This window comes from Electrona antarctica (assembly GCF_951216825.1).
Source record: "Electrona antarctica genome assembly, chromosome: 18".
In the NCBI taxonomy this organism is placed as follows: Eukaryota; Metazoa; Chordata; class Actinopteri; order Myctophiformes; family Myctophidae; genus Electrona; species Electrona antarctica.
Genome location: NC_136799.1, coordinates 13,512,282 through 13,524,781, shown reverse-complemented (window position 1 = coordinate 13,524,781; position 12,500 = coordinate 13,512,282). Strand labels below are relative to the sequence as shown.

Sequence of the window (12,500 nt, the reverse complement as noted above, 5' to 3'; positions counted from 1 at the left end):
GAACGATGCAACTTGGGAACCTAATAATGCCCGTTGTCATAGCGCCCGTTTTAACTATCTGTCTGTGTCCCTTTTGTGCCTATAGTGCATATGGAGTGCTCTGTATCTGCCTGTGTCTGAAGAGTGCAAACTGACTGTGAAAAGTGGACTGTAAGTAATCAAATGGCAGGTGTGGGGTTGCCATGGCAATCAATTGGCTGAGGCAGAGGCTGGGAATTCTACAGGTGAGGGGACTTTAGGCTCATTAGGTCCCCTGGCAGAGCCTGACCAGAGCCTTTTGTAAATGGTGGAGTTTCTGTACACCGGTGTATCCCACAGACTCAAGGCCGGGCAGGCACTGCGCTCCCTGTGGTGGTGTGGAACGTGTGTGTCAAATTTTAAGTCGGTGGAGCAAAAGGTTCTCGAGTTACGTGGATTACAACCGTAACAGACAGACAGCAGACAGACGGAGACGTGGTGCATTTATAGTTAGATTGACATTGTTTTGGTCCTCAAGAGAAAGATAAATTGTTTTATGATGAAAAAATGCATTAGGGTTGGCGTTATTCCCGATTCATGCTTCGCTGTGTGCCCAAATCTACAATCAGCGCAATGCTTTTTGAGCTTGTAGATCTGTTATTTCCGGTGTGCAACACTAGTGAACTAACTCAATATAACTCAACTTTAGGGTTTTGGTTAAAACATTTAAATATAAAAAAAGATTTAAAAACAAATGTCTAAATTGCCTAAAATGTGGATGTCTTCACAAGTCATACAATGTCATTCCCCCTAGTCCATGGGTCTTCAACAAGGGGTCCGGGAAGCTTAGGGGGTCCTCAGTGTTACTACAGAGGGGAAAAATCTTTGTGTGATAGGAGGAGCTGTTGGTGGTGAGCAGGGCTACTCAATTTAAGATTAAATTATGCCAAATTATGCCAAACCTCAAATGAACAAAAACATTGTGATTAATGATGTTAAAAGTTAAAAAATGAGTCTTCATTCACAAAATGGAAAGAGAACATAATGAACATATTGTCATGGGTGAATAAATAAGTAAGTAAATACTCTATATCACTTTCTCTTGTGGAACAAACAATACTAACCCTACAATCTTGTACAAAACAATGGAAATAACCAATTATATTTGTATTGGTATGACCATGACGGGCTGCAGATACATTAAAGGAGAATTCCATGCTAGGCTTTCTTACCTTTATTTGTAGTTGTTACGTCCCCACCAAAGAGGTCCAGGTGTTATTTTGTGCAAAACCTCCTTATTGGCTATTTCCCCTACCATAAGCCCTAAATGAATTGAATGGGAATTGAATGGGGCTATAGGGTGTTGTGCTAATTCGCTTATTTCCATCGCTCAAAATGATTATTATTTTTTTTATATATCCTCTCTTCATAATGTAAATAATATCCCAAGCGGCACACTTGGATCGATGGAAATAAGCGAATTAGCACAACACCCCATAGCCCCATTCAATTCCCATTCCATGCAATGCAATTCATTGAGGGCTTATGGTAGGGAAAATAGCCAATAAGGAGTTTTTGCACAAAAAAACACCTGGACCTCTTTGGTGGGGACGTACAAAGAAAGGTAAGAAAGTCTTCTAGCATGGAATTCTCCTTTAAGCAGGGGCCGAAATGTCTAATGCTTATCAATAAATATTGCATCTCTACATTTTCTCGGGTGGATGAATTGATGGATGGATGATTTTATTATATCATTGAACACATGTGTACAATGAAATCATGTTAATGGCATCAATGCAAAACTAGCGACAGAATGTATGTTGGTAGCAGCATAGGTACGATAAATTATACCCATGCTAGAACTTGATCTTGTTTCATTCGTATACAAATCCCAGTTCGCAATAAATAAATAAAAAAGAAAAGAAAAGAAAAACTAAATCTAATTTTTACAACTTGAAGACAGTTTCTCAATATAGATTTAACACCACAGAATAAATGTGTTGCACTGCTGTAATCCGAGGAGGCATTGCTGGACTTCAAAATGAGCCCTCCCCCCAAAATAAATACAAAATAAAACGTCAGTCCTGCAGGTAGCATGAAATCCAATTTCACGTCTGTTGGTGTCTATTGCAGCAACACAAAACGGTCTTCTGTGGTGTCTCGACCCTTTGGTGTGAGAGGTGGCACTGGGAAACTAGCTGCCAATCCATTAACGTCAGGGCGTAACCCGTCACTGTTGATCGGTAATTTGACTTGAAAGCGTTGGTAAAGTAAACAGACTGGTGCACACAGCCTTCATGGTAAAGTAAACAGACTGGTGCACACAGCCTTCATGGTAAAGTAAACAGACTGGTGCACACAGCCTTCATGGTAAAGTAAACAGACTGGTGCACACAGCCTTCATGGTAAAGTAAACAGACTGGTGCACACAGCCTTCATGGTAAAGTAAACAGACTGGTGCACACAGCCTTCATGGTAAAGTAAACAGACTGGTGCACACAGCCTTCATGGTAAAGTAAACAGACTGGTGCACACAGCCTTCATGGTAAAGTAAACAGACTGGTGCACACAGCCTTCATGGTAAAGTAAACAGACTGGTGCACACAGCCTTCATGGTAAAGTAAACAGACTGGTGCACACAGCCTTCATGGTAAAGTAAACAGACTGGTGCACACAGCCTTCATGGTAAAGTAAACAGACTGGTGCACACAGCCTTCATGGTAAAGTAAACAGCCTGGCGCACACATCCTTCATGGTAAAGTAAACAGACTGGTGCACACAGCCTTCATGGTAAAGTAAACAGACTGGCACACACAGCCTTCATGGTAAAGTAAACAGACTGGCGCACACAGCCTTCATGGCGTGGTAAAGCGTTGGTAAAGTAAACAGACTGGCGCACACAGCCTTCATGGCGTGGTAAAGCGTTGGTAAAGTAAACAGACTGGCGCACGCAGCCTTCATGGTAAAGTAAACAGACTGGTGCACACAGCCTTCATGGTAAAGTAAACAGACTGGTGCACACAGCCTTCATGGAAAAGTAAACAGACTGGTGCACACAGCCTTCATGGTAAAGTAAACAGACTGGTGCACACAGCCTTCATGGTAAAGTAAACAGACTGGCGCACACAGCCTTCATGGTAAAGTAAACAGACTGGCGCACACAGCCTTCATGGCGTGGTAAAGCGTTGGTAAAGTAAACAGACTGGCGAACACAGCCTTCATGGCAGCATCCGTCACATACTTCATATTCAGTATTTTTCCTGCACAGTGTTTTGCTGGTGAATAATGTTAAACTTTCACAGAAAATAGCAGATTTTAGTGATTCCTGCAATCGATTCCTTTTCCAATTCATCAAATAATATATATCCTCTGATGAATAGACGATCGACAAGCTCACACACACCAGCCCGGTTGATGGCTGAGATTACAGTTCCCCTAGCCTCGGTACCCAGGCTTTTATTTACAGTTCCCCTAGCCTCGGTACCCAGGCTTTTATTTACAGTTCCCCTAGCCTCGGTACCCAGGCTTTTATTTACAGTTCCCCTAGCCTCGGTACCCAGGCTTTTATTTACAGTTCCCCCTAGCCTCGGTACCCAGGCTTTTATTTTAGATTACAGTTCCCCTAGCCTCGGTACCCAGGCTTTTATTTTAGATTACAGTTCCCCTAGCCTCGGTACCCAGGCTTTTATTTTAGATTACAGTTCCCCTAGCCTCGGTACCCAGGCTTTTATTTTAGATTACAGTTCCCCTAGCCTCGGTACCCAGGCTTTTATTTTAGATTACAGTTCCCCTAGCCTCGGTACCCAGGCTGAGATTACAGTTCCCCTAGCCTCGGTACCCAGGCTTTTATTTTAGATTACAGTTCCCCTAGCCTCGGTACCCAGGCTTTTATTTTAGATTACAGTTCCCCCTAACCTCGGTACCCAGGCTTTTATTTTAGATTACAGTTCCCCTAGCCTCGGTACCCAGGCTTTTATTTTAGATTACAGTTCCCCCTAACCTCGGTACCCAGGCTTTTATTTTAGATTACAGTTCCCCTAGCCTCGGTACCCAGGCTTTTATTTTAGATTACAGTTCCCCCTAGCCTCGGTACCCAGGCTTTTATTTTAGATTACAGTTCCCCTAGCCTCGGTACCCAGGCTTTTATTTTAGATTACAGTTCCCCTAGCCTCGGTACCCAGGCTTTTATTTTAGATTACAGTTCCCCTAGCCTCGGTACCCAGGCTTTTATTTTAGATTACAGTTCCCCTAGCCTCGGTACCCAGGCTTTTATTTACAGTCCCCTAGCCTCAGTACCCAGGCTTTTATTTTAGATTACAGTTCCCCTAGCCTCGGTACCCAGGCTTTTATTTTAGATTACAGTTCCCCTAGCCTCGGTACCCAGGCTTTTATTTTAGATTACAGTTCCCCTAGCCTCGGTACCCAGGCTTTTATTTACAGTTCCCCTAGCCTCGGTACCCAGGCTTTTATTTTAGATTACAGTTCCCCTAGCCTCGGTACCCAGGCTTTTATTTTAGATTACAGTTCCCCTAGCCTCGGTACCCAGGCTTTTATTTACAGTTCCCCTAGCCTCGGTACCCAGGCTTTTATTTTAGATTACAGTTCCCCTAGCCTCGGTACCCAGGCTTTTATTTACAGTTCCCCTAGCCTCGGTACCCAGGCTTTTTTTTTCATTTACGTTCGGCTCAAAATATGAAAGCCTGGGGGAACGAGAGACATTTCCTGGTCTATAGGAGAGTAGGAGTAGGAGTGAACTACAGTGCAGAGGGGGCGTCGCTTTCCTCCGCTGATTTCTACCAGGGAGGGGAGGGGAGGGGAGGGGCGGAGGGGGGCAGGGGTGGGGGCTCAGATCTCCAGTGGTTGCTCCTTGCGCGCCCGCATCTCTAGACCAGAAAGCAGGCTGGCTAGGCCTTGCTACAGTTCCCTTACCTTTCTTTTTTTCTCAATTCAATGTCGCCTGTGCTAGTCTTGGCAAAATGATTTGTGGTTTGTCCGAAAGTGTTGTACCAAGTTCCCTTTCTTCTCTATCAGCTGTACTTGTTGAAGACGAGACAAGTACTGACAGTAATTTTGCGATGAATTAAATGACTACGCTCTTCCCATTTGTCGTGAACATCGTAGTTCTTTTGACTAGTTGGTGTCTCTTCCCAAACTTGTTTTTCAACTACTTTTTTCAATGTCATTTTCACCCTGTATTTTCTTGTGTGGTCTCGTTAGCTTGTGGTTGATAATTAGTAGTAGCAGGTATCTCACCTGGCCATTTATATGCTGACAGGGCCATTCCTATGCTAATTGGTACTGTGCTGCTCCACCTAATTGGATTTGTTGGTTCACAATTCAAACCAGCAAGCCCTGAGTGTGATTTGACTGCGGATTATATGAATGGATGTTTTCGTCAGAGTTTTCAAATTGTTTTCGCTATCGACCCAAAGAGCCCCTTAGGAATAGTCCGGTCGATCTTAAAGACATGGTTGCCCACCCCTGCCTCAGTCTAATAAGAATATGTGAGAAAGTTGGATGAAAGGCAAACTTATACGTTTCTCTTTTAATTTCCTTTATCTTGTGGGAACACCCGGAACACTCTCCCTCTTGTACACACACACACTTTCACTTTCTCGCTATCACACACACACACACACACACACACACACACACACACACACACACACACAGTGCCGAGGCTTTACATTGACAAATGAGTCCAGGTGAAATGGTGTTGTCCTAATTGATAGCTTCCGCTAAACAAATGGCATCGCCGTTTCCAGAACTCCAGCAGACATTCCAGTTTTTGATTTCTCCTCTAGAGGGCAGAGTCCTGCAGGTCTCAGGTAATCTAAGGCAGTGGTTCTCAAACCTTTACGCACAAGAACAAAATGTATACTATCAAACTGGTGAATATACTGTAATTGGCTCCACAGGCTACATTTGTACACTCTGAGTTAAGACTTTGACTTTTAGGATTCATAGCATTTTTCACCAACCTTTGAAAAATCATAGAATATTCTGTGTCGCTCCATTCCTCAAATGACGCGCACGGATGTGCTAGAATCGGAAAATATTCATGATCCATACGCGACAATCAATTTGAAAGCTTAAGGCTCTGGTGTAGAACAAGCGCTGCGCACAGTTGTCCCATAGGAATGCATTATGTGGTGTGTTTTTTTGGGAAAGCAGGGGGGGGGGGGGGGGGGAGGGGTGGTCGGTCATGTGACCGACGTGTCACGTGGTGTCCCGGGAACCCCCGGAACCAATGGTGACCCATAGGTTATAGTGAACAGCGCCATCCAGCGCCATTGGGGAAAAGAGACGTCAAGGACGACATTGGCAGTCAATGAGACAACCCTGAGGAGAATTTACCGTAACTTTTTACTTTGAGGAAGGACCCCCAAATTGACACTAATTAGCCCGCGGACCCCCATTTGAAAACATATGCCAGGGAGCCCCATAAGATTGATTCTGTGAGTGATAACAGTGATTCTCAACCAGTTTGACATCCAATAGGCTACGGACCCCAATGTATATTTTAAAATCAATGTTAATTTTACTCTGAGAGTGTACAAATAGAACCAAATGGACCCTAACGGGTCCTTTTGGTTCCATCTGTACACTCTCAGAGTTACAGACCCATAAGGGTCCATTTGGTCCAAACTATCATTTAGCTGTGGACCCCCTGGAACTCCCTCAAGGACCGCTGGGGGTCCCTGCACCCCACTTTGAGAACCACTGACATAACGTTTGTCCTGTTTGCCACCACAGCTATGGTGCCGATCCAGAAAAGTCCCCAAATAGATGGATGGATGGTTTTGTGACACAGCAGCACTGAAACCTATTTGAAAAGTGTTCCTCCTCTTTCCTCCTCAGACCACTCTCTGCTCATTATATGGTGGGCCTATTCATAGCCTCGGTTGAGAAGACAAACATATTTTAACTGTGTGTGCATGTGTGTGTGTGCAGTAGTGTATGTGCGTGTGTGTGCGCGCGCAGGTGTGCGTGTGTGTGAGTGTGTAAAAGAAAACGGGGGAGTTTTTAAGCGAAACACTATGGGGAGTACAACCCGACCCCAACCTGTCAGGATGGAGTCTGGCTCCTCACAGAAGCAAAAAGAAACCCTCTAAAGTGAAGATATTGTATATCGTCCATGTCGTGTGAAAACCTCATATGACCAAAACTGTTACTTTTCAGGATTCAAATTCAAAAATGGCAAAAGTAGCAGATCTGCAAGCTCGAAATGTGTCGGTTCGCAACCGCGCTTCGAGCTTGCAGATCTACTTTTGATGCTCTTGCTGTGACCCTGTGGTATGATCAAGTAGGGCGTTACATTTACGAAAAAACACAAAAAAGTCAGAAGATGGAGATAAGAGTTTCTTTGCAAGACAACAACATTTGTTTCTTCAGCAGCTCCTCGGTAACCCTTTAACCCACAACTTTGTATGAGGATTAGCAGATTCAAGAGGGTTTAGTTGTCACTCATTCACTCATTCATGTACAATCAGCCAAAGGTTGGCATGGCATGTGCCACAGAGTGTGCTAAACTATAATAATAATAATAATAATAATCACCCTCTAATGGGTATATATGCATGGGTATATAAGTCTACAGTATGTATTAGGCCCTTTATTGTTCTTGTTTTAGTTTTTTCCCCCTCAAGAAGTTAGTTACTTTATTAATTTGATTAAGGGACCATCATTTCCATGGACGACATCAGACTGATAATAATGTAACCTATAACTCATTCATACACTCACTCACTCACTCACCATACTAATGCAGAGATCCAGAGAATTCGTTTTCTGCCCTACAGTAGAGTGAGAAAATCTACGTTGATGTGATATTGTGGCGCACCATCATGCGACAACATGTAGATTCTCAGTTAGGCTTAATTACAACAATGCCCTGCATTTTCAACCTTGACAAAATGCTTGGCAGCAATTGGTCGGTTTGAGTGTGTTCATTTGTTAGCAGGAGAACTAAACATTTGGATGAAACTTGGAGGGAATGATCGGTATAGGATGTCCCAAACAGATGATTGGCTTTTGAGTTGAAAGTAGAGATGTCCCGATACTGTATCGGTATCGGACAAGTATCGGGTCATATCGGGTCATATCGGTATCGGCGAATATGCCAGTCCAACCACCGATCACACTATTCCCGGTCGGTGGACTTCAAAATAAGATATTTTTTCTTTTTTATTATTATAAATATTATTCTCTGGTATTGGTATCGGCTAACACAGAAATGGTGGTATAGGGATCGGAAACGAAAGGGTCAAAGGTCACAGTCAAGGCCAAGATATGACCTTTAGCGAAGTAACCAGAGAACAGATGGCTGGAGGATCATGGAACTCTGAATGAATGACAATGCCTTGAAGAGGTGATTAAGTTCTGGGCTGCAGAGGTCAATAATCCGATGGGTTGATCCAAAGAGAGGTTGTTAATTAAACATCTACTGATACATGAACTTGGTCACGTCATCAGTGTTAACAGAAGATAACTTTAACATCAAGGTCCTAGTCAAGGTCAAAATTTAGATTCAAGATTTATATAGTCAGTGCATCTCACTGGAACACGAGTCAAATGCTTTGGTTGCTGCTCCTCGTGCCGGTAAGGAGACCAAAACGAGGCAAACCCGGGATTACATCCCTACATTTCTAGTTTTTTTTATTGAAGATGTATATGACATGTATATGTTGAGAGTAGGGATGCACCGATGAATCAGCCACATATCGATATCGGCCGATATTTGCCGTTGGTATCGGCAAATAAAACCGATAAAAGACGATATTGATCTGTTGTTGAGAAGCATACATTTTGCATTGGCTATGTTGGTGTGTTGGTTAATACTGCAGCTTACAAAGCTGTGGAATATGAATATGTATTGAGGATGTATTTGTTTCCCCGGCAGGGCCGGCACAATACAAAAACAACAAAACTTAAAGGACCACTTCACCACTTTTCAACTTCCTATAATTGGTCCTAACTAATGTTCATGATAAAATACCACAATTTTTTCCTACTCAGTCTGTGTCTCATAGAAAGGCTGTGGGCAGTTCAGAAACCCGTCCACCAGTGACATCATTGATGGGGAATCCAAGCTAATAGAAACGGGAGGCTTTCTTTTCCTGAAAAGTTGCAATGCAAAAGTTGAAGCCATCGTTCTCACGATAATACAAATCTAAATATATTTTAAAACAAATCTTGTTTTAAAAAAAATCTGCCTAATGATGATGTCACTGGTAGACGGGTGTCCGAACTGCCCAAAGCCCTCCTATGAGACACAGACTGAGTAGGAAAAAATGGTGGTGTTTTATCATGAACATTAGTGAGGACCAATTATATGAAGAGATGTTGAAAAGTGGTGAAGTGGTCCTTTAATAAACATAAACGGCTAAGATCAGTATCGGACAAGAATTTCCATATCGGTGAATTCCCTAGTTGATACATAATGTAACTACATTTGAACTACAACAAATGATACCATGCAAGTTGTTTGGGACTGCAGGCCTACCTACAGTTCATTGTCTGGTATAGTTGGGTGTATTCTGCCAGTTATCTTGCTATTTTTACAAACCTGCTCCATTCCCCCCGATGGCTGAAGTCTCTGGTGTACTGTGTGTGCGTTTGCTTTTTTACTATAGCACGCATGCTTGGTTACTGTATGTATTATTATTGTGTGTGTGTGTGTGTGTGTGTGTGTGTGTGTGTGTGCGTGTGCGTGTGCATGTCGTCCCTTCCCTTTACAGCTTGCTGTGGGAGCCCATGGGAGACGGCAAGCGTATGATTTCGTTGGCCGATAACCATGCTCTACTCTGGGACCTACAAGAGAGCTCCACACAGGCCACGGTGAGGGAGATAAGATATATGATAAAGACAAGTGTTCCTCAAACACTTTCATGTGGAGGACCCCCAAATTGACCATTGACCTCCCATCTGAAAATATGTTGTGCCCAGAAGAGAAGATTTGTGTTTAAAAACAAAAAATTCCAAACATTTTCAACATTTTACAAAAACAAAAAGAGAGAGAGAGAGAAAAATGAAACTTTTGAATAGCCAATGTATAACATATGGTTAAAGTGGTTAAAATAATTGTGACGCTGTTTAACACGTTTAGCTGGGGACCCCCTGGAACCCCACCGAAGGACCCCTGGGGGTCCATATATGGAGCCAGCCAGCAACTCTACATATGACCTCAAACCCAATTAGATCTCCATATATGGAGCTGACCTATTCTGACATTCCATGTGTTGATCCACCCCCACCCGTCCGTCCTCTTCGATGTCTCCCTTTTGACTGATACCTGTCCATTCAAACTCTAGACGAGCCTGCCCCCCCTGTTATTGGAGTTCTCAACAGGCCCGAAAATTAAGGCCCAGCCCTACCTGGGCCCTCATCAAACCATGTACACTCAAGACACTGCCCCCGCTGCCACCCTTAGATCTCCATACAGTTGGGTGCCACCGATATTGTCCCTTATCATTTGACCCATTTAGGCCTGACCTCAAAATTTTAAAAAATCCTCCTAAATCCTCCAGTTTTCTGAAATAAATATTTTCACGATTTTTCAAAAATAGCAGACCTACAAGCTCGTAGCGCGCCACTCGGTGGCTTGTAGATCTGCTATTTTTCAATAGCTAAATTATAACATAATGTTTAAAACACCAAAAGGGGTTCCCGCCCAAAATGGGTTAACTGTCCTTTTGCGCAGATCACGCAAACCTCAGCAAAAAGAAAAGGACAATATCGATGGTCTCCAACTGTACACTCAAGACACTGCCCCCGCTGCCACCCTTAGATCTCCATATATGGAGCTGACCTGTTCTGACATTCCATATGTTGATTTGACCTCATCAAACCCTACACACTCAAGACACGCTCCATATAGCGTGCTAGTATGTATATAATATATAAGTACAATCTGTTATGACTGAATACCAGTACAGTCTGTGTAGACACACACATAAATACACACACGCACACCTACGCATACATTAAACACCCTCCTGCTCTGAATTCTACACAGGCAAGACACACGCGCATGCAAACGTACACACTCCCTATATCATACAATAGCTAACTCATTATTTGATAACGACCATATCTTGGTCTTATCACACACACACGCGCGCGCACACACACACACACACACACCCACTACGTCAATGTTAGTGAGCAGATACCACGACTCTCTCTCTCTCTCTCTCTCTCTCGCACCCTCTAGGAGCGCACACACACACACACACACACACACACACACACACACACTAAGTCAATGTTAGTGAGCAGATACCACGACTCTCTCTCTGTGTCTGTCTCTCTCTCTCTCGCACACACACACACACACACACACACACACACACACACACACACACACGGCTAGGCAGGTTGTGAGCTCTTGTCTCCCCTGCTGTGACAGTAATAGTCTTCTTTAATAACCGGAGAGAAAAACAAAATCACACTTGTGTGAAGTGAGGGGCGCTCTTATTGTCATAAATCACATTCCGTGCTCAGCCAATCATAAACATTCCGTAGGCTTGGGAGATGTGCCAAAAACGTCCTACCGGCCATTGTCTGCCCCCAAATCACCGTTTGCCGATATATATTCGTGCTATGAAAGCAATTCCACTCCCTATTAACTCATTTAGTGCCACAGCGCCGTCTGGTGGAAGCCTCAGAGCGCCGCACATGCGTTTTCAACAGCGAGCACCTTTAGTTTGAATGCCGATTTGGCAGGAAACTGCCAGTCAGGAAGAATCAACCCAAAACATAGCCTACTTTTTGTATCATATCGTTTTGAGAAATGAGCCGCAAATCAAGCTTGTTTTTGGTCTTAAAAGAAGAATCCGAGATATTTACGTTAAATAAATCTGTGTCCCCATAGACAGCATAAGCCAGCGGAGTTTTCATTTCTGTTTTTTTTTTTTTTTTTTTTACTGCACCCGAACCGGAGTGTTATGAGCACATGCAGGACAAAATTGATCACCGTAATCAATTGATATAAAAAAAAAAATCACACCCGTGTGAACTGAGTGGTGTAATATAGCCTGTCTGACGTAATGAAATCATGTCTGACGTAATGAAATCACACCCGGGTGAACAGGGTGAACATAGCAACCATGCTCATTTTTTCTGCACAGACTAACAAAGCCAGTTGTAGGAGTGGTTTACACCACAGAAATCACACCCGGGTGAACAGGGTGAACATAGCAACCATGCTCATTTTTTCTGCACTAACAAAGCCAGTTGTAGGAGTGGTTTACACCACTCAAAAAGTCGTGAAAAGGCGATCTTGGCGCTCGGGGCCTTTAGACACGACTTTGGCGCCCAATGAACAGCCACCCTGTGATGCATACACACAGCTGCTGCTGCGAGTTTGCTGGCCCAGATTGATTTGCATTTTGCTCACACTTTTTTCCACTGTACTGTACAGGTTAATTGGGCTACATTTTGAAGAGTTGGATTTTTGGCTGAGTATTATTTAGAAGAATAAAACAATATAAAGAATCACTGTGAAAATCGCCTAATTTGGCGATTGTCAAATGTAGGTG

The 12,500-nt window shown here is 43.4% G+C and overlaps 1 protein-coding gene across 1 annotated transcript in view; it reads left to right on the top strand.

The window, feature by feature from the left end:
- eipr1 (EARP complex and GARP complex interacting protein 1) overlaps nucleotides 1-12,500 on the top strand; it is an 87,934-nt gene that overhangs the window by 27,309 nt on the left and 48,125 nt on the right. The window contains exon 5 of the mRNA XM_079527638.1: nucleotides 9,699-9,798. Coding sequence (XP_079383764.1) covers nucleotides 9,699-9,798 — 100 coding nt within the window. The remainder of the gene's footprint in view (nucleotides 1-9,698; nucleotides 9,799-12,500) is intronic.